The 23,577-nt window shown below is 34.5% G+C and overlaps 1 protein-coding gene across 1 annotated transcript in view; it reads left to right on the top strand.

The window, feature by feature from the left end:
- The window catches only part of atp10a (ATPase phospholipid transporting 10A), a 106,834-nt gene that overhangs the window by 70,357 nt on the left and 12,900 nt on the right, over positions 1-23,577 (top strand). Inside the window, exons 13-18 of the mRNA XM_690464.8 lie at positions 350-534; positions 4,894-5,245; positions 12,855-12,931; positions 19,567-19,692; positions 22,052-22,252; positions 22,747-22,827. Coding sequence (XP_695556.3) covers positions 350-534; positions 4,894-5,245; positions 12,855-12,931; positions 19,567-19,692; positions 22,052-22,252; positions 22,747-22,827 — 1,022 coding nt within the window. The remainder of the gene's footprint in view (positions 1-349; positions 535-4,893; positions 5,246-12,854; positions 12,932-19,566; positions 19,693-22,051; positions 22,253-22,746; positions 22,828-23,577) is intronic.

Below are 23,577 nucleotides of genomic sequence, written 5' to 3' on the forward strand. Positions count from 1 at the left end.
CATGTTGTACCAGAGTTAGCTATAAAGGTAATTTACATCTGTAAGTATTATTAGTATTGTTCCCACAAAAAAAAACATGACGTTTTCAAAACGTATTTCCCCCACTATATATATATATATATATATATATATATATATATATATATATATATATATATATATATATATATATATATATAAATTTGTTTTTGTTTTTCAAGAGTCAGAATTATGTAATATGTGTTTATGTTTTTAAGAAAAATGTGGGAATTGTGTGAAAAAAGTGAAGAAAAAAAACTTTAGGCAACAAATTTACTCACTTTTTTAGGTAAAGTAACAAGTAAATCTTTCTTTCTGTCTTTTTCAATAGGAGCAACTGGTATTGAGGACAGACTTCAAGATGGGGTCCCCGAGACCATCGCCTCTCTGAGGAAAGCCGGTCTTCAGATCTGGGTGCTAACAGGAGATAAACAAGAGACTGCCATCAACATTGCCTACGCTTGCAAACTGCTGGACCCAGAGGAGGAGATCATCACTCTTAATGCTGACTCGCAGGTATACCCAGCATGCACTGCTGCAGTCTCTATCACATCACTGCTACCTTTGTGTGCTGAACAAATTAGTTTTGATAAATGATTGATTTATTTCTGTAGTTAATCCTTCAGTCAGATTCCGAATCAAAGTCCTTAAAAGTAAATTTTTTTAGGCAATTCCTCAGAATTTCCAAAACTATAAAGAAAATGTTTCATATATGCATTCTTTAAAAAGAAATATGTAAATATATAAAGCACTTTATATACTCAAGACTACTCTTAATAATTCTGCCTACAATTAGAGCAGAGATGCCCAAACTAGGCCCACAGTAATTTTTGATTCGGCCTGCCATCTCATCTAAGAAGAGAAGTAAGGTGTGGACTGTTTAGAGATATTTTTAGGAACTGTCTTTAGGTTTTTTCTGTTTTTTTTCTGTTAAAAGCTAATTGACAGCAAATGTTTCAAATAAATATTCTAAATTAATTAGATTTAGGACATTACCTTATGGATAGATTACAATACAGAGACTTTGAGCAAATCAAGGCAAAGATTCTGCTTGACTAGTGTATTCAGCATTGTACTCCAATGTTATGTTTTCATTTTAAAAAGTTACACTGGATTGGTTAATTAGATTTGTAATGTTTTTTATTATATATTTTAAAGATTATAAAAATAAATAAGGAAATGACCCATGGCAACTTTACTATAATTCGGTATATTTACCGTCGTCCCATGGCTCATAATGATATTTGGTTTTTGGTCCTTTATACGAAAAAGTTTGGGCACTCCTGGACTAGAGGGTTTGAAATATGTTAAAGGTGCAATAAGGGAATTGTCTTCAGAAACAATTTTTGTAATGCTGGTTAAATGTCTTTTCACATCCTGTTATTTATATAAGTGTATTTATATGTATTTAAAAATTCTTTGAAATCTTTCAGTCTGAACATTACAATGGGCTGTCCTACCTGTCTGTCAAAATAACTAATGGCACATCAAGGGTTATGTCATCGCTGCGTTCACAGATGCAGTTCAGACAGAGAATGGTTGGCAAACATAAACAAACTAACCTTTTTTAATTTTTAAATTGTAATTATTAACAGTACTGTAAAGTCTTCCTTTTGGTGAATGTTATGTGATGTGTTGTGGCGATGTTGTTTATGCGTTCAGGAGTCGTGGCTTTGGATAGTGATTTGCACTTTCATGTAGGCTTTCAGTGCTATCAGGCTAACAGCTTTTTCAAAGATCTCCTATTGCACCTTTAAATATCACTTTTTACAAGGAGTTAAAAGCCTGTTTCTACATAATTCTATTACAACATATCTCAGGAGTCCTTTCTGTTTGATCGTGTGTTTAATTATTCATTCTCTGATTTGATTATTATTCTGTTTTTGCTTTTTGCAACCAGGAATGAGAAAAATGTGTGAAGGTATTGCTTCTAACATAGAGCTGTTTGTGCCAGTTGAAACACAAACTGTAGTTTCATTTCTCCCACTATTGTACCAACCCCAAGCCCCCCTCACTTATCAGTGGGTGTTTTCTCCAGTATGGGCACTGTAATGTCTCAAGAGGGATATTTATTTAGTTATTTTAATTATATATATATATATATATATATATATATATATATATATATATATATATATATATATATTATATATATTTATATATATATTTATATATATATATATATATATATATATATATATATATATATATATATATATATATATTTATATTTATATATATATATATATATATATATATATATATATATATATATATATATATATATATATACATGCATACATACATACATATTTATTTATTTATTTATTTATTTATTTATTTATTTATTTATTTCTAATATTACCATTTCTCTTCTGTGTGTATGTTTGGTTTAAGCTTATTTATTGGTTAAAAATTACCAGTAGGCTGATTTTTGCCATTTTTAATGATCAACATTGGCCAAAATGTGTTTTTAAGAGATATTTTTTGTATTAAGATGATAAATGTCAAGGCAGGACTGTTATATGACTATAACCAGTACTTTTTAATGTATAATATTAAAACTGTAGGAATACATGACTCCCAATTTCCCAAGTCCACTTTTGGTTGCAGTTTTTACTTCCTTTTTAGTTCTGTTTTTTTACAACTTAAGATTTAGAATTACAAAATCTTTAGTTTGCCACAATCTAAACTTTTTTTTCAATAATTCTATATTAAAACATGTGATTTTAAAATAAGCACATTTATTCTTTTTTTTTTTTGTAATATTTACAAAATGACAGCAGTCCAATTTATTCCAGATTAACAAACTTGTATTTACTTTACAAAAGGGATGGTTAAAACATGCCTTTTATTTTATGCAGACTAATTATTCTATTATACAAAAGTGTCTATAGTTGAAAAAACACCCATATACCAAACCACATTCCCTGCATGACGTTGTCCTTTATTAGAATGTAGATGTTTCCTTCACAGAACAGTTGGACGGACTTGAATGAGCTCTCGTTATGTTTCATTGTCTCCTCAGAGAACACATGAACCATTCGCATGAGTTTTGTTTTGAAAAACACACGAGCAAAGAACTGTCATACAGGAATGTTTTAATCACTGACTCGCAGGATTAATCATAACTGTTTTCTTGCTTACAATGATGATTCAAGCAAAAATGAAAATTGTCATTTACTCAGTCTCATGTCATTACAAACCTGTATGACACTCATTCTTCTGTGGAACACACAAGATATTTTCATGCAGTGTGTAATATTGCTCTTTGTGAAGTTGAAGGGTTTGCATAGTTTCAGAGCTTAAAGTGTACCACAATTAAAATGCCATTGCTCTTCATTCAATCGCCACCACTAAAAAAAATAATAATTCCCTCGTGCATATGAAGCGGTGAAATTATTTTTTTACACGTATGTCACACGTTGGCTCAAACTGATATGGTAAAAACAATCCTCCATTCAAGTTTCGTTTTTAGCACAGCTCTGACGTTGAGAGTGGTTGAGCTCAACTGCATATAGCAATATCATATTGGAGGGGGCTGGACATGTCTGATACTAGAGAACTTTTGATTGGTCAGAAGATTTGAGGAGAGTGAAATATGATGTTATTTCAAAAGAAAAACATTGGTCCCTTTAGGTCAGGGATGTCAAACTCAATTCCTGGAGGGCCGCAGGCCTGCACAGTTTAGTTCCAACCCTAATTAAACACACCTTATCACATTAATTGAGTCCCTCAGGCTTGTTTGAAACCTACAGGTAAGTGTGTTGGAGCAGGGTTGGAACTAAACTGTGCAGAGCTGCAGCCCTCCAGGAATTTAGTTTGACATCCCTGGTTTAGATGGAAGTGACAAACTGCAAGCTTTGGATGTTTCTTCAATATCTTCTTATTGCAAATTATGTCATTGCAGACTATCCCGGCTGTACGCAGTCTTAAAATGTCTTAAATTGCTTAAACAAAATTTTAGGCTTAAATTTGCCAAAATATTATGTTTTATGTCTTGAATCATTTTAAACGGATCCTACTTTTCTTATGCACATAAAAAGCTACTTATTCAGGCCGAAATCATCCAATCCCCAGCAATCCATCTTAATAAAACTTTTAACAAATAGCTGCATTTTTAACTTTATTACCAGTATAATCTGTTTATGTCCTTACTAACTCAATAGCATTTGTTTAAAACTTCTCCATTAGTTTATGGTGAGGACACTGAACTGGACAGACAGCTGCGCTTATATTTAACTTTGTTTTTAAGAAATATGTTAAAGTGCAACTATAAAACCAGTGTTTGCTTGTTTTGACACTTTATTAATAATTAAATTAGAAGTTTTTAAAAAACATTTAAATGGTAAAAACATTTTCTTTTCCATTATAAAGAAATATCGAAGTCATAAGTGATGAGCCCCATATCAGTCTTTTATTAATAATGGTTTTTAAAGGTTCTTTAAAAGTTTAAATTTGACTTTATGAGACCTGCAGAAACCCTGTTATAGATATTCTTAAGACTAACAAACACAATTTTGTTTGTTTTTAGTTTGTGTGTATGTCAATTTTTTTTGTGGGAGACCTTCAAAGCAAAAGTTTGAAACTAAACTTAAAGCAAAAATAAAATATTTTAAGAAATGTGACATCAGGAGGACTTAAATGATAACGTTTTCATTTTTGGCTGGAGGATCCAGTAATTTGTTACAACAAATATTTTACATAATTTACTATGTCATTATGGTCTGTTTAGTTTATTACCCGAGTATTTAGCCGAGTCATCTTTTTTTGGAAAGATGTTGTTATTGAATCCTCATAAAACATTCATTGTGTCCTTTCATGACCTTCCTGATTATTATTTTTTTCTCTGTGTCTGAATGTGGATTTTACCAGGAGGCCTGTGCTAGGTTGCTGGAGAACAGTCTGCACTATATCCAGGCAAAGTTTCTCTGCGACCCTCGAGCAGGTCCTCAAGCAGCAGGAGACTACGCTGGCATCCATTTCTCTTCTCCTGTGTGTTCTCCGACCTCCTCCGGCCACTCCGGCCCCTTCCTGGTGCACCGGCTCGGCCTTGTGATCGATGGTCGCACCTTGGCCTATGCACTGGACAAGAGTTTGGAGGATAAGTTTCTGGCTGTGGCCCGGAGCTGCAGGTCTGTCCTGTGCTGCCGCTCGACGCCCTTGCAGAAGAGCATGGTGGTCAAGCTAGTGCGCAACAAGCTCAAGGTCATGACGCTGGCAATAGGTAAGTGGAGGATCGGATTGAATCTGGTTTTTGTTTTAAATGTTTAATCTCAAGCTTTATGGTGTGGTTTTTTTTTCTTTATGAAATAGAACAGAGTCTTTAAGGTTCAATTTGCAGCTGATGGGCCCTCAGTGGTCATAACCATCACACAACTGCAATCTAAGACTATACACACAAATGAACCCCATTGAGTTTCACTAATGCTGGTGATTCTAAAGGAATAGCTCTCCCAAAATTGAAGATGGCCTTATTTGCTTGCCATCAGGTTTTTTCTAAGACCAGAAATTGTTTCTTTGCTCAATTTCATCCTGTTATGTAAAATAAACAGAGACTGAAGCCTTGAAAGCTCCAGAAAGCACTTTTAAGTAGCCTGTGTGAAGAAAAATATGTTATTTTTCTTCGCAAGAGGACTGGTTTATTAGCTTATTTATAAGGACTGACATCATAAAATAAATGGAAATATTTTTTTTAAAGAAATGAATGCTTTCATTGAGCAAAGGTGCATTACATCGATCAAAAGTGACAGTAAAAACATTTATAAAATGTGGGAAAAAAATCTTTAGTAAACGCTCTCTCCTAAAAAGAAAATAGGATTCCACAAATGTTGTTGACATTTAGTAGTAATGAAATTTTTTTTTTTTTTTTATTATATTGGACAGAAGGATTTCTATACTTACCAGACACTTTATTAGGTACACTTTACTAGTACTGGGTTGGACCCCTTTTTGCCTTCAGAACTGGCTTAATACTTTGTTTCATAGATTCAACAAGGTACTGGAAATATTCCTCAGAGATTTTGATTTATATTGACATGATAGCATCCCACAGTTGCTGCAGATTTGTTTGGTAAATATGATGATACGAATCTCCCATTCTACCACATCCCAAATGTGCTTTATTTTATGTTTAAGAAACCAGTCTGAGATGATTTGTGCTTTATGACATGGCACCTTATCCTGCTGGAAGTAGCCATCAGAAGATGCATATACTGTTGTCAGCAACAATACTCGGGTAGGCTGTCTCGTTAACACGATGCTCAATGGATACTAATGAGCCCAAAGTGTGCCAAAAAAATATCCCCACACCATTACACCACTATTACCATTAGAGCTGTGAACCTACACTAGTCTCACGGTTCGGTTACGATTATCATGCCATCGATTCGGTTCAACTCGATATTTCGGTGCATCACGGTGCATTGACGATGCATTTATATTTTCTTCACAGCAGCAGCTCTTGTATTAAAATGTATGAATATATTTATATAGGGTATTATTTGTAATACAATTGTGTCATTTAATACAAACAGTCAGATATATAGACTGTAACTTTAAAAAAACGAGCATTTAGCAAATAAAAAAAAGAAATACAATATAAATATCCAGCTCAATTTCTGATCCTTGTCTAGTTCTCTTACACCCCTTTTATTGGTTACACCCTCAACAAAAACGGTTGCGATTGGCTCTTTCGCGCTGCGCTGCACATATAAGGTAAATGACGTCAGTAATAACCGGTTATGATTATTACTGAACCGATACCGAATTGTCCGCGTCTGCATCGCGGTGCATCGAAGAAACAATTAATTTTGACACCCCTAATTACCATGTCCTGAACCATTGATTTAAGGCAGGATGTCGCAACAGAAATCAAGACTCATCAGACTAGGCAACGTTTTTCCAATCTTCTATTGTCCAATTTTAGTGAGCCTGTGCGAATTGTAGCCTCAATGTCCAGTTATTCGCTGACAAGAGTTGCACCTGGTGTGGTCTTCTGCTGCTGTAGTCCATCCACCTCAAGGTTCAACATGTTGTGCATTCAGAGATGCTCTTCTGCATACCTCAGTTGTAACGAGTGGTTATTTGAGTTACTGTTGCCTTTCTATCAGCTCGAACCAGTCTGGCCATTCTCCTCTGACCTCTGGCATCAACAAGGCATTTGTGTCTATAGAACTGCCGCTCACTGGATATTTTCGCACCATTCTCTGTAAACCCTTGAAATAGTTGTGCATTAAAGTCCCAGTAGATCAGTAGTTTCTGAAACCATGCCATGTTCAAAGTCATTTAAATCACCTTTCTTCACCATTCTGATGCTTGGTTTGGAATGCAGCAGATCGTCTAGACAAGGGGTGTCAAACGTACAGCCCGCGGGCTGAATCAGACCCGCAAATGAGTTTAATCTGGCCCGTGGAATGATTCTGTAAAGTATAAAAATGATTTGCAATTTTTCAGTAAAAGAAATTGCTGTAAACTGTTAATTTCATCCAGTCGAGAAGCCTGAATCAGCATCAGTTTGACAGCCTTCTCAGACAGAAAGACCATATCTATGCCCTGCCATACCACACTGAGGTGTTCTCACAAGGAAATGTAACTATTTCACGTTTGGTCAGTTTAGTTGCTAATTGGTATGGGTTCAGTTGTATGAAAATGTACAATATAAAAAAGGAGGCGTGGCACCCAACCACACCCCTTAAACCTAACCGTCATTTGTGAATAAGCAAATCATACTAAATTTTACGAATGAGATTGTATAAATTCATATTAGCCACTAAATCAAAATCAGGTTTTGATCAAATGAAAAACATTTTTTTTTTTTTGAATTGCCATGAGATCGTGTTGTCATCATGCTCCAGCTTATGGTGTTTTATGTTGATCGTATTAAAACAAAGAAAACTATCTGAAGTTGTTGTTATTAAGTTATACTGTATATACACAGTACACCATGATTTGACCAGTCCGGTCCACTTAGGAATAGATTTTCCTCCATGTGGCCTCCGAGCTAAGGAGAGTTTGACACCCCTGGTTTAGACCATGTCTACATGCCTAAATGTATTTAGTTGCTGCCATATGATTGGCTGATTAGAAATTTGCGTTAACAAGTAGTTGGGCAGGTGTACCTAATAAAATGGCCGGTAAGTGTATGATTTAATGTTATAATATCAGTTCAAAGCATTACTCTGTTTTAAACTGTATCTTTGCTGTGGAAGAAAGAAACTTCTTAAAGCATTTGAAAATCCTACCAACCTCAAACTTTTTGAAACTAACTGTACATGGCATTGTATTATTCATTGAGGACTTAATTGTGCAATTTTAATAAAAACTGAAGTACTATTAAGAATATTTTACTGGACTGGACTGCTTGTAATATAACTTGGAAAATGTTTTATTCAGGAGAGTCATAATCAATGCCTTTTTAAAAAGTCTCATAAGACATTTTTTTGCCAGAAAAAAATCCTTTGTTACCAACAACGATCAAACATTCAGTGTTTCTTTTTTTGAGCATTGGTAATTCATGATATATTTTAAATAGACCAAGCGCTTGAGCAAAAACATGCAGAACAGTCCATATTACAGTGATCACATGCTCATGTTTCATTATATAGTCTCAGCTTAAATGAATACACCCCTTCCATATCTTTCTTTTAAAATAATAGTTTCTATCAGCTGCTATAATAAATTTGCGTATTTATATTTGATTAGTCAATATCAAAGTCAAAACTGGAACTAATTTAACAAAATAACTTAAGATAGTGATGCAAAAATGTGTACACTTCGATGAATATGTTAGTGAATATTAAATAAAAATATTAAATACAACTTTATTAAAAATCACGAGAACCATACAAATTAACTTTAGTTCAATTTTTTGCAATTGGAATTGAAATGTTTTATCTTTCTATTCCAGAAAATGTGTGTGACCAAACTTAATTGTATTGATTAAATCAGTTGAATAAAACTGCTTTGTTAAATTGCATCACAATATATTGTCCATATTCACTGAGAATTTGATTAAAATATTACATTTAAAATGTAATTATTTTTTGTACTGTACACTGTAGGTCTTTTAGTTTGTTAGGCCTAAAATTAGTATGAAGAGTGTGCTTGTGCGTACGTGCTCAAGTACCACAGAGGAAATCTGTTTCTGTTTATTTCTAAAGCACAATTAAAATGCTGTATCACGGCAGCTATTATGATACATCTATAATCACACCCACTTAAAGCAGCGTTAAACTGCAGTGGAAAAAAGTGAGCCAAGTCATACAAAACAGTAGAAAAGCTGCCTCTGTAATAGCCCAGTTATTCTTTTTTTATTGTTGTTGTTGTTGTTTTTCATACTTTTTGCTGGGCAAGTCAAATTCTGAGATTAATGGTTTCCAGTGTTGCCAAGTAAACATTTCAGCGGTGACTGGACAGCACGTGTCTGTCCTTTCCCCAGCGCAGAATGCCACATTTACAAGCCTACGCAGCACTCTGGCTAATTACCCAGATGGCTTTAGGGAGAGAGTGAAGGAAAGAGAGAAAAAAGGAGATGCAAGGTGCATGAAGACTGATCCACCTGCCTGCAGGAAGAGAGCGGGTTCACCTCAGGTCATGCAGCCGCCTCAATCAAGATTTTCCTCATTCATTTATGCCTCACGGAGAGCCAGGAGCAGGTTTTTAAACGCATTAACACTGTCATTTTAGCTGAGAATGAGAGAGGCGGCGCTCAAACGACCCTCAGCAGGGCTGTAAATAAACTCTTTTTGCCTTGAAATGGACAGACTTCATTACAGCCTTGTCTTCTTCGCCACTTTACTTTAATGAACGGACATTTGTGGCATACAGACACGTTCACAGCAGATTGTACCGGTTCTCACGCTGAGCGCATTTGCTTTGTTGGTGTACTTCAAATAAAGGTGGTCTTGTTGAATTTGGCTGCCCTGTTTGTTTGTTTCAGTTTGGACAAAGGCAACTGGCGGTCTCAGCGGGCTGCTACTTTTCTGCGCACTTCAAAGCGTAGTGGCTTTTTAGCTTGGCCGTCAGCTTTTGATGATCGCTCGGGGTCAAGTATAGCACAACGCCTTACACTTCAGGGAACAGAAGATGATTTTAAAAACCACCCGAGGCAGATGAAATGGTCCAAAATAAACTTCTTTCAACAACCGAAGTGGACGCTGTCTATCGCAATGCTGAAGTTTCTCAGTTGTCAGTTTAGTTTGAAGTCCAGTAAATATTTTTACATTTCAAAAATATCAAATTCTTATTTTTAGAATTAGATTTAACTTATCAAAACTACAACAGTTCTCCACACTTGATTATTTTGTTTTGTTTTATTTTATTTTTCTAAAAGATCACATTCTTATTTTTATAGAAGGTACAGTTAAAACACTTTAAAAATAACTGTATTATTTTTTTTTTTTTAAACAGACTTCTAAATTTGTTTTATTTATTTTTAAATTATTTTATTTTGCTTTATACAACCCCTGGCAAAAGGTATGGAATTACCACTCTTAAAAGATGTTCATTTGAATGTTTAATTGTGTAGAAAAAAACAATCACATACATGCTACAAAACATGCCATGAAATACTTGAGAGAAAAAAAACACCAAATAAACTACTAGTTCTTTGTTGTACCACCGCTGGCTTTTAAGAACAGCTTGAATGATCTAAGGCAGTGGTCACCAAACTTGTTCCTGGAGGTCCGTTTTCCTGCACATTTTAGTTCCAACCCTAACCCCTGAAAAAGCTAATCAAGGTCTTGCTAGGTATACTTGAAACATCCAGGCAGTTGTGTTGAGGCAAGTTGGAGCTAAACACTGCAGGGACACCACAGACACCACATTCATTTCCACCACAGATTTTGGGTTGAGTTCTGGACTATTTGCAGGCCATCCCATTGACATTTTATGTCTTTACTGTAGGAAAGTTTTCACAGATTTTGCCCAATGGCACAATGCGTTATCGTCCTGAAAAATTGTCATCATTGCCAAACATCCTTTCAATTGATGGAATAAGCTAAAGTGTCCAAAATCTCAATATAAACTTGTGCGTTTACAAAGGATGTAAAGGATGTACAAAGTATGTAAAATCTCTCCCATACCTTTACCTGACATACAACCCCATTTCATTAATGATTGTGGAAATTTGCATGTTTTCTTCAGGTAGTTGTTGTCATAAACTTCACCAAACAAAACGGCACCAAACAAAAGTTCCAGCATCATGACCATGCCCAATGCAGTTTCGTGATTTATCACTGAATATCACTGATATCCAGTCATCCACAGTTCAAGATTGTTTTTCTTTAGCCCACTGAAACCTTGTTCTTTTCTGTTTACATGTTAATGATGGTTTTCGCTTGGCTTTTCTGCATGTAAATCCCATTTCCTTTAGATGATTTCTTGCGGTCTGGTCACAGACATTGACTCCACTATCTGCCCATTTGTTCCTCATTTGCTTTGTTGTGCATTTTCTGTTTTGAAGGCATCTTGCTTTAAGCTTTCTGTTTTGACACTTTGACATCTTTCTAGATCTACCAGTATGCTTCAATTCTACGACCTTCCTATTTGATTTGTACTTAGTCTAGATTTTAGACACAGCTGACTGAAAACAACCAACATCTTTTGCAACATTCGGTGAAGATTTACCTTTGAGACTTTTAATAATCCTCTCCTTTGTTTCAAATAACATCCCTCGTGTTGGAGCCATGAGTTATGTCAATCAGCTTGGTTCAACACCTCAGTAAGGTGTGCAAGCACTCTTTTTTTTTTTTTTTTTTTTTTGTAACTGCAGACTAATTAGTGGTTGTAATCAGATAGTTATTTGTTTTAAAAGAACATGATGATTCCATATAATTTCCCTCATATTTGTGTGATTCCATATTTTTTTCTTCTGTTGAATCAGTAAAAACTTGTAATTGACTAAATTTTTTTTTTTCTTATTTTGTATTTCATACAGCCAGAAGGTTAGATTGTTGAATGAAAATAGTTTTATGGCATGTATGTATGTTTGTTTGTTTGTTTGTTTGTTTGTTTGTTTTTCTATACAATTAAACATTTGAATGAACGTCTTCTAACAGTGCTGAGTCCGTACTTTTTGCCAGAGGTTGTATTTTATTTCATTTTTATTTTTTTAAGTCCTTCACAGTGTTTTGATTTGCTCATCATACCCTCAATCTCAGTTTATTATCCAAATATTACATTTTATTGTTGAATTTTAATTTATCATAACCTTGTAGTGTCATTTTAGTTCATTATTTTAAAACCCAAATTATTTGAAATCAAACACCTTGCTATTAAACACTCATTTGTCCTTTTAATCTTGCTTAATATTATATAAATATAAAGTTCATAAAGCTGTTTTGCTGTCAAACAGGACTTGTTTGTGTTCTGGTACCCTTTTTAAAATAGTGCTTAATTAAAAGCTGTGCTCTTTAAAACATCATGGGCAACACTTTATAACTGATTCCTAACTACTTCATCGATATACAAATATAAGTGTCTAAGAATTCAACAAATTTGAACTGAATAGAAGGAAAAATTTGCCTCAGAATACTTGAGTTACTGCGTGACTGGACTTTGTAAGCATTTTTCAGCCTTTATAGGTGTGTGAAAGGTGACATTGATGTAAAGTCATGTCACCCCATTAATGTGCAGTGTAACTGCAGAAACCACAGCTTGTTTCCGGGCTCTTTTGAGTTTAATTTATGTTGTTTTTTTCTGCCGACAGAGCACTTTGCCTCTGATGCAATGTTTGCATTAATGCAGCCTGACATTGTGCAAAGAGAAACACAGTTGATCGCTCCTGTAGCCTTCTTTCTTGAATTATTTTTGTCTTGTCTTCTCCTTCGTTTTAGGTGACGGAGCCAATGACGTTAGCATGATCCAAGTGGCTGATGTGGGAGTGGGGATCTCTGGACAGGAGGGCATGCAGGTAAGAAGTCATGCTGATGAATGATTTTTTTTGGCAACCTTTTACCCTTTACCTTATGTGTGGAGTACAAGAGAAATGAACATTGCAATGCAGGACTGCGGAGTTAATGCGCCAAGACACTGGAAATACATAATTCATGTTTTATGAAGATGTTTTGGCCAAGATATGGAAACAGTCTGTACTCAGACAGCTGATAAATGGTACCTTACGCCAGTGGTTCTCAACTGGTGGTTCACGACCCAGTTGTGATTTGCAGATCTCCTCTGTGAGGGTCAGCAGGGGGCGAAACAAACCCAAATGCAAAGAATTAAAAGCAGTTAATCATATTTATGAGGAAAGGTATATATCTTCAAGGTTTTTTCCTTCTATAAAAAATGCACATGCTGTAATGGCTAAAATGTGTGGGTTAAATGTGTGCTGCTGACACAAGAATGTGATTATTTCAGGCTGTTTTGAATATAGTTCTTTAGACTGTAATAGTCAATTGTAATTTAAGATTTAGGGTTGTTTTTAAAGAAAGATGCATTTTGTGCTCACCAAGCCTGCATTTATTTAATAAAAATATATAAGTATATAAAAAATTATTAATATTACTGGACATTCCATGGGGTCTTAAAGTATTAAAAATTGCTAAATTAAATTAGAGAAATTTAAGGCCCTTAAAAAGTGTTAAAAAGTCTTAATTGCTATTTTACAAGGCATTAAATTTGAAATCAGTATGTTAAAGTTTGCTTAAATATCTTTGAATATTGGGTTGTAGCCAAGAGCTTATTATGACCACGAGGTGACACTCAATAGAACGTTCTATTGCAACAGCAGCACCCAGGAACAGCCCCAGATTCCGCCATTTTGGAGCGAAAACGATCGGCTGTCTCTTGGATCTTATTGCTGCCATGATGGCAAGCAGCTGCTTTGTTTTTATTTATTTATTTAAAAAGCCCATTAAAGCTGAAATAGAACTTGATAGACGACAATACAAATCTTATTATCACAATCATCAGCACTTTAAATTGTTTATTTTACAGACTAATAATATGCTGTTGTTCTATTGGAATTTTCCTCCAAAATGGCCACCCCGCCATTTAGTGGCTGTTTCCCAAATCGGACTAAAGTGTCGCCTCTTGGTGATTCTATGCTCTTTGGTTGTAGTTTATGAAATCAAACAAATCCTGCTAGATTTTACATCATGCTGCTTTGTTTACTGCTGTAACCGTGGAAACACTGTTATTCTTGCTGTTGTTAAGATGCCACCTGTTGATTTAACATTTTTAATCAGTATATCAATACAGTTTTACTTTAGCATTCTTTTTTTTGCAATCAGTGTTTAGTAACTATACTGCAAGTTACAATGTTGTAAATTTTACTGGTTGAAACCTAATAAGGTGATGAGGTTTTAAAATGTTTGCAATGAGGCTTTAAAAATTACTTAACAGGTATGGAATTTCAATCTCTGATACCTGTATTTACTCTGTTACACAATTGGTATTATATTTTAAAATATAATTAGTTCCTGTTTTGTTTAATGGAATTTTCAGCATTGTTTTCAGCATGATAACTACAGTCTTTAGTGTCAAATTAACATTTAAATTTAAAAAATTTAATTCCCATAAAAATGTTATTATCATTCTCATTACCACATAATCCCTAATTTGAAGTGTATGCTTATGTTCAGCGTTCATCAATTTCAGTGCTTGATTTTGATGCTTATGTGTTATAATAATTCAATATACAAATAGTTAAATACAGTTTAAGTTGAACCAGTTTACATCCACTTGTTTGTACAACCACCTCATTAAAGGAATAATTTTCCCCAAAATTTAAATTGACCCCCTATTTACACGCCCTCAAGTGATTCCACAAATTTATGAGGGTTTTTTTTTTCTCTTGAACACAAAAGAAGATATTTTAAAGAAAGCTGAAAACCTGTACCCATTGAGATTAGTGGTGTAACGGATCACAAATCTCATGGTTCGGATAACACTACAGTTTTTGACTCACGGATCGGACCAAAAAAGGAGGACACGAATGTCATTTGTTTTTTTGGTTTTAACAATCACAAATTGTATTTTTAATTTTAAAAAAATTAAGAAAGAACCAGCTGAAGAAAAGAAAAATATTCAATACGAAAAATTATCTTTGCTACTATTGCTGGTAATGCTAAATATAGAAATTGAGTATCTTCGAGTATCAACAGATCATATTTATTTTCAATTAATTTTTTTTAACAATTCACACATAAAACTTCATGTTTCATTATAGGTGGATCTTTTTGAAAACCCATTCAGTGACATCATTTTGATGGTTGTTTGTCGCCACCAATTGGTTACAGAATGTAATTGCTATAACACCAGCATCAAGTTCCTTTAAACTGTGATTTTAATCCTTACCATAAACATCAGTGTTTATATCTAAACTATAAACTGTTTTCACAGTACTAAAACTGAAGTGCAAAAACTAAATCGATCAAACACAGATTTGAATGCAGCGCTTCAAAGGATTAATAAACATATGCAAATCATTATCATTCATGTTGCGTCGGTTTGAATTGAGATCACAATCTTTTAATGTTTAATTGTGCAGCTTTACACTGAATGGATTAATGCAGACTAAACAGACAGTGACAGAAAACACCTTTAAAATATAGCCTAAGAAAGCATTTAGGCCCCACCACAACTTTTTCTGTCATCATTATATTTTACAGGGAAGCCAAAATGCTTTAATACACATGATTGAACGATGTGGGAGGTGATCTGTCTGTAATTGTTATAAATGTTGGATTAACCTATAAGTTTAAAAAAAGTCATTAATCTGCAGGTCACTTGTGTTCCAAGTTGTGGATTGTGATCCGTACAGAACACAGATCAACAGTGATCCGTTACACCCCTAATTGAGATCCATAGTAGGAACAAAAAACAATGCAAATCTTCTGTTATAGGTTTTTATTATTTTTCAAAATATCTTCTGTCGTGTTCAATGGAAGAAAGAAACTCATAAAGGTTTGAAACAAGAGTAGGTACAAGATGAAAATTTTCATTTTTGCTTGAACTATCCCTTTAAACTGGCTCTTCCTCTGATATATTGACCTTAATGCACTGTACAGTGATTTGGGATGTATGCCTGCATTTGCAGTTCATTTATAAAGCTCCCATCAATTTTCTTTCTTTAAGAACAACCCATTTCATTCTGGTTTCTCAGAAAAAATCTCCATTTTACCCTCGAGTCACTTACCCAACCTCTCTCCGCCTCGTCTCAGTGCCGAGCCTACAGAATATACATCCTGATGAGCTGAAGACAGAGACCCGAGAGCCATGAGCTCATCTCATGTGTCATGCAGATTAATTAATTCAGCCAAAGATCTAGACGTAACGACCCACTGCGCCCTTCTTATCCGAGATCTTCTTGAGGTCAGCGTTTAGTATTAACAGCCCTAATTAGAATCTGTTCATGGAGAATCTGTCCCATGCACCATTATGTGCCTAACCGGGTAGAGCATTAAAGTGTCCATAGTATGCTTATTTCAATATTACCTTCCATGCAGTGTGTATTATAGCTGTTTGTGAATGTAAAATGCCTGCAAAAGATCATAAAGATATTTTTAAAGGAATCAATTCTAAAAATGCTATAATAAGTAAATTACAGTTTAGTTATTCGTTTCTGGTCTATGTAGATCTGTAACACTTTTGCATAATGTTCCTTTTTGGCTGACTTCGCCCTCAAACACTGGAACAGGTTTGTCAGATTTAGTTGTATTTTTTTGTTGAGGCAAACATTATTTTTTGCCACAACTTTCACAATAAAATCCTGTTATAACCTCTGTAGATGTGAAATTAATCTAATTGATCTGAACTGCTATTTTTTTAGATAATTTGCAACAATGAGACCCCATATGAGGCTTACATCAAACTTGGCTAACACATGCATACTTGAATTATTTGCATACATTCAGTATACAAATATAAGTGTGGACTACAGATTGCTCAAACAAACATAGGTAAAGCTTACATGCAATAATGTTAAATGCAGACTGATACAGCGAGGAAAATAAGTATTGAACAAGTCACTGTTTCTGGATGTTGGTAACAATGCAAGAAAACCATATATGCACAGAAAATAAATCTAATTAGTTTACAAATTAAGTTATGTGGAAAAAAATGAAGTGACCCAGCGAAAAATCATTGAACACATGAAGAAAGGGAGGTGTAGAAACACAGTGAAAGCCCAGACAGCAGCAGAAATCTTACAGTAGTTCTTCAGCAACCCTTTGCTCTTTGTCATTGTAAGTTAATATTAGCTGCTTCAGTCCAACATTTACATTTCCAGGATGATAAAGGTGAAACCAGGGTGGACATTTTAGCAAGACAAAGATCTAAAATACAGCCAAGGAAACTCTCAAATGCTTTCAGAGAAAGAAAATCAAGCTGCAGAATGGCCCAGCCAATCACCCGACTTGAATCCAATATATTCCCAGGAAAAACAGGATGTGTTCACTACTTAATAGCTGTTTGTGTTATTTTCTTTGCACACTATATATGTAAAGTTGATCGTGCATAAATACAAACCCATTTGCTTGCACACATACTGTATATGAAACACTAATTACTGCATACTGACTTGTGAAATGTTCACATGCACATATAAATCTCTTGCATCTATGAAATAGTCATGCATATACAAACAAGCATATTCCCTTACACCAATTCATGAAACTCTTGCGCTCAAGTATACATTCTTTGATTCTTACATCAAGTCTTGTGGAAATTCTGTCTATACCACTTGTACAACCATAAGATCTCATAATGAACAATTTACCTGTAGGAAATGTACCAGTAGATGTGTCAAACACACGTCACGCTTTTGTTGGAGGAGTAAAACTATCAACTAGTTCTTCCAGTGTTTCAACATTAGACACTACTTGAATCGGTATAGTAAACTCAACTCAAATCCTAATTGTCTACATTGTTTACGATGCTGAATCATGCTGTCAGATTTGGGGATTGCTGTTTTTGTTCTGACACATACTGAAAGCGATAGACCAATAAGAATAGACTGGATCATCTGAGCAATTAGGGTAGGTTGTCCAAAAGGCAGAGTTTAGAATAAGTGGTAACAATTTATTTTGATGGTCCATTTGAGTATTAGTAGACTGTCTGCTTAATATCTGTTGACACTTCTCCTTCAACAGACATATAACTGACTATTAGAAACATCGCAAGTACATGTCAACTTACACCAACCCTAACCCCAACCCAACAGTCTAATTATAATCTAATAATAATTAGTTGGCATGTACAGTAGGTGCAATGTAACTTAAATTTATTCGGTCACACTTTATTTTGATGGTTCGTTTGTTGAATTTGTTACTGTTCACACTACACACTTTTTGGTTTGATTAGCAGCAGTGTCACAATGTGGGACGTTTTTACAGCAAAAAGAATTAAATTTACTTGAATTTTTTAAAAATTGTATTTATTATAACCAAGATCATAAGTGTGAGCTGTAAACAATGATCTAGTTATTATTGAGCAAAAATGTCCTTGCAGGATATAATACCCAAACCTCCTCTCCTTATGAAAAAAATTATATAATATGTTATATAATGAAAAAACACTTTTTATATGGAACTCAGATCATTATACTGCACAAACCTTTGGCTCTTTTATTTTACAAATATCTTTTATCCAAATAACCTCAGCAAGTCATTCTTTGTAATGTGTACCAAACCAAAAGTCTCATACTGAGCAGCTGAATGTGTATTGTTACACCACTAGTTTTAAAGAAATCTTTAAATTAGTAGTTTTTTTGAGAATTTTTGAAAAAGGAAGTCATTTGAAATGTGTAACATATAATTTTGACCAATGAATGCATGTCAAGCTGTTGTATGAGACAAAACAACATAAGGACCCTTATAGAAATCATTATAGGGGCACTTTAACTGATCACACATGCTTTTTTATGATTTCACGAAAGCTTTCTTGATGTTGAGCGAATGACAGCAAGGATGGAGAACATGGCTGATGGTGCTGTCAGGCCAGTAGTAACTGATTAAAATCCCAAATGCCATTAGAGGCGACAAGGCAGTATGTGTCCCACTGATGGATGACGTGTTAACAGCCTGACGCATGCAGCGATCGTAAAGAAGAGATGGGTGATGGACGGGGATCGTTTTCACCACAATCTGCAGCTACAAAGGCTTTTCATAATTTTCTTTTTATGCAAAAAAGCGTTTTGTCACCTGGTTGATGTTAATCTTTTGTTTGACGTGCCGCCATGTTTGTGTGTCTTATATGGTGGATCTTGGAGCTCAAGGCAAAGTCATCAAAATACATTTTATATGAATAGGATTGAACGTTTTAACTCAGCTGGTCAATCACATGAGGACAGTTTCGTAAAATTGATCCAATATGTGTATCTTTAACAGTGGCCACAGTTTATTTGTTTGTTTGTAATTTGTTTTGTCTTTCATTTTTTATGTTTTTATCTATTTTATTTTTAGGGTCTTTTAAGTTGGTTTATTTATTTATTTAGGTCCATTTTGTTTGTTGAGAAATGTTTATGTTTTGATATTTGGATATTTGGTTTAACATTTTATTAACATTTCTTTTGTTCCACTTTTTCTGTTCTCATTGTTTTCATAGGCAGTAATGGCCAGTGACTTCGCCCTGCCACGGTTTCGATATCTGCAGAAGCTGCTCTTGGTTCATGGCCATTGGTGTTACTCTCGTCTTGCTAACATGATCCTTTACTTCTTCTACAAAAATGCTGTGAGGATCTAAAGTTTTCTTACTTTTAAATTATAATTCAGATTGTATTTTAACCATTGGATAAGGACTTCTTTTTATGTTAGAGATCAAATAGAATTTACTCGCTCTTAATCCAATACTACAATATGAAAAATGAAGATATTTTTAATCAAATCTGAAATACTGATCCAAAATTATGGCCCGTTTCCACTGAGTATGGTACTGTACGGTACAGGTCACCTTTATCAGGCTTGCGTTTTCGCTGCTTAAAGGTACCAATTGTATTTGTTTGGTGGGCGTGGTGTATGACAGAAGGTTTCAGTCAACATCATTCTTGCTCGAGGAAAAAGTCAAAGTAAAGTTGTACAGGTTGTTCACATATCATATGAGAAGCACTTCTCACAAAACAAAGCAACATATAACTCGCGGTCGGTGCAAACCTCTCTTCTGTATCTTTAATCTTCACCAGCACATGTAACCTCTTGATAGAAAAATAATTCCGTTATTCCGAGTTCATAATAGTCCAAAAGGTGATGATGATAGGTAAGCATGGCTGTTTGTTCATGTTTTAGGTGGCTGAAAGAATTATTCACTCCTTTGTTTTTTCCAGCTTCTCCTTAGTTTTTTCGCTTTTCACTCTCACGTTTGTCTGTTTCTGAAAGGATCGAATGTTAGAAGCACTTCAATAATCACGAGCACATTATTATCATCAGCTCAAGAAGTTTGTTATTTCAAAAATGAATACTATATATGTCTATATTGCTATGTTGTAATGTGCCTGCTGTGTTTTTAAAAATGGCGGTTCCTTTGTTTTCATACTCCTGGCTTGTTGCATGAGCAAGTGACGTATCTCTGTAAACTAATAGCGTTCAGTTGCGTCTTGCTCTGCCTTTTGGTACCCTTTTGTCTTGCTACAGTAGGTACCCTTTTGTCATGTTAGGTACCCTTTGCAAAGGGTACCCAAAAAGTAGTATGGTACGGTTCGCTTTTAGGTACCTTTTGACAGTGGAAACGTCCATAAAAGCGTACCGAACCGTCCCACTCACTGAAAACTAGGGGTGTCAAAATTATTTGTTTCTTCTGTGCACCACGATGCAGACGCAGACAATTCTGTATCGGTTCAGTAATAATCATAACCGTATATTATGTACTGACGTCATTTATCTCATATGCGCTCTGTCGCAAGGGAGGCGAGCGCAGGTACTGTATTTACAACACTCCTGGCACCAACTACTTAAAAATGCAGAAACTGTGCACAATTTCACTGCGTGTGTGTGTTTTTTGGACAGTCTTTCACTGAACCTTACAGCAGAATCAATATATAGCAAATATAACACTATATGGAAAGCATCGTTAATGCACCGAAATATCGAATTGAACCGAATCGATGGCATGATAATCGTAACCGAACCGTGAGACCAGTATAGGTTCACACCTCTATTGGAAACGACACATTAATGTCAATGCTTAAAAAGATTTATGAAAATATAGAAAATTTTGAGAGATGTAAACAAAAACAATGGTCCCAACGTAATTCCTGTTTTACTTTTTTTTTTTTTTCTATAGCTTACGAGAATCCAAAACGATTCACATATTGATGAATAATGTTATGATAGCTGTTTTAACAATAAAATATGATTGAATTGCCACTTCTTACAGACATTCTTTGATTGCCAGCAGGAATTGTTAATGGGCCAATGACATGATCACATTGAAATGGCCTAAATATAATCTGAAAGCTGAATAAATAAGCTTCCAATAATGTATGCTTATAATAATTGTCTCAATCTAAATATTTAGAAAACTACCTTTTAAGTTGTCCAAATGAAGTGTTTAGCAATCCACATTACTAATCAAATTCTATATTTACGGTAGAAAATTTACAAAAATTATTATTGAAACCTGATCTTTACTTAATTTACTAATGATATTTGGCTTAAACTATTTTATGATCCAGGATTGTACACGTTTGTATGCTAAATCTAAAAGATTATGTTTTATTAAAATAAATCATGACAGAATTGCTATTTTGAGGCAATATAATGCTTTAAATATAATTTTTATAACATACAGAGACCCTGTATTTAACTGCACGATTGACCAATCAGTGAAGAGTATTCTAGAGAGCTGTTTAATAATGTATGCAATTTAACAGGTTGAAGTGTCATGATGGAAATAGTTTATAGCTGGAAGCTGTTAACACGTTGTTGTCAGTTCTTCATATACCCTTAGATTAATGAAGATCTATTCTTGGAGAGGTCCTAGAAACGTCTGGAATGTAATGAAGATGCATGGCTTGTTAAACGGCAGCAGCTGCAGACCTCATTGTAGACCTCTTTGTCTTTCTCTCACCTTTTTTTCTGTGTTCTTCCCATCCCAGATGTTTGTCGCCCTGATCTTCTGGTATCAGTTCTACTGTGGGTTCTCCGGGTCAGCCATGGTGGACCAGTGGTACCTGATCTTCTTCAATCTGATGTTCTCCGCGTTCCCTCAGCTCATCACCGGCACACTGGACAAAGACGTGTCAGCAGAAACGCTTCAGGAGCTGCCGCAGCTCTACATGAATGGACAAAACTCAGAGGTACATGCCGATTGGAAGAAACGCAATTGCAATTATAACTGGGAGTGAGTAAACTATAGGAAGTGTAATGCAAACGGTAAATAAAAAGCCTACAAACAGCATATTCACACATGAGTTGCCAGTGCTTTGCGAAATCAGCAGTTCCTCTGTAAGCAGATGAAGTATATTACAGTGCGCCGCTTGCCACAGTTATTGCTTTGATTGTTTTTTGCTGACCCGATTCAAAATGGGTCTTTTATTCTGTGTTGAGTTCCACGAGAGGGAAAAACAGCACGAGCGAGAGCAAACATTTTATAAAAACCACTAATCATCCTCGGAGTGCTGAAACTGTGCAACCCGGGATAATTAAACTGCAGCAGTTGCCTCTGCTTTGCTAACAATATGCCTCTGCTGAGGTCTTCCTTTATTTTTGATTTATTAACTGTCTGTTTATTGTATTGTATTATATTGTATATTTTTGTACTTGATACTGAATGTTTGAATTTGTTTTACAGGAATATAAACCCTACATGTTTTGGATGAACATGATTGATGCCTTCTACCAAAGCCTCATCTGTTTTTTTATCCCCTACTTTGTAAGTTTGACTGGTTTTTGTTTTGTTTTTCACATACCATGACTGTTAAAGAGGAGTATGTCTTCATTAAGAAGGAAGGTCATCTTATCACAATAAAATCTTCCAGTAGAGCATTTAAAAATCTAATGCGCTATAAAGATTACTTGTTGTTTAGGGCACACTTTTTTAAGGTGCAATTTTTGCTATTAACAAGCTGTTAATGATGCCTTTACCCTTATAAACTCCTAATCTGCTGCTTATTTACTGCTATTAAGGTAGTATTTGGTTTTAGGAAGGATTAGGGAAATAGAATAAGATCATGCAGAATATGTTTTTATAAGTGCTAATAAACAGCCAGTATCTTAATAATAGACAGGTAATAATCAACTAGTTATTAGTAAGAATCTGTCCTCAAACTCGAGTCTTTCTAATCTTTTTTTTTTTTCTTGTGTTCACTTTCCTCTAAAAAAATGTAGATTTATATGGAATCAATCTAGGGCCATATATGCTTACAAAATAAAAGATAGTTTTGCAAGCAAAAAAATAATGTTGAGCAAAAAATAAATAATTAAATGCAAATCTCCAATAATCGCACAGCAAAAATACATTTTTTAGAAAAAAAAATATTTTGCTAACAAACAAAGAGAAGTTTTCAGAAATAAAAATTTATATATTAATAATAAATTAATAAATTCATTTATTAATATAAATATGCAAACAAAAAAGTCAAACAGAGAAAAAAAAAAAATATATATATATATATATATATAT

Source organism: Danio rerio, chromosome 6, assembly GCF_049306965.1.
Source record: "Danio rerio strain Tuebingen ecotype United States chromosome 6, GRCz12tu, whole genome shotgun sequence".
Classification (NCBI taxonomy): Eukaryota; Metazoa; Chordata; class Actinopteri; order Cypriniformes; family Danionidae; genus Danio; species Danio rerio.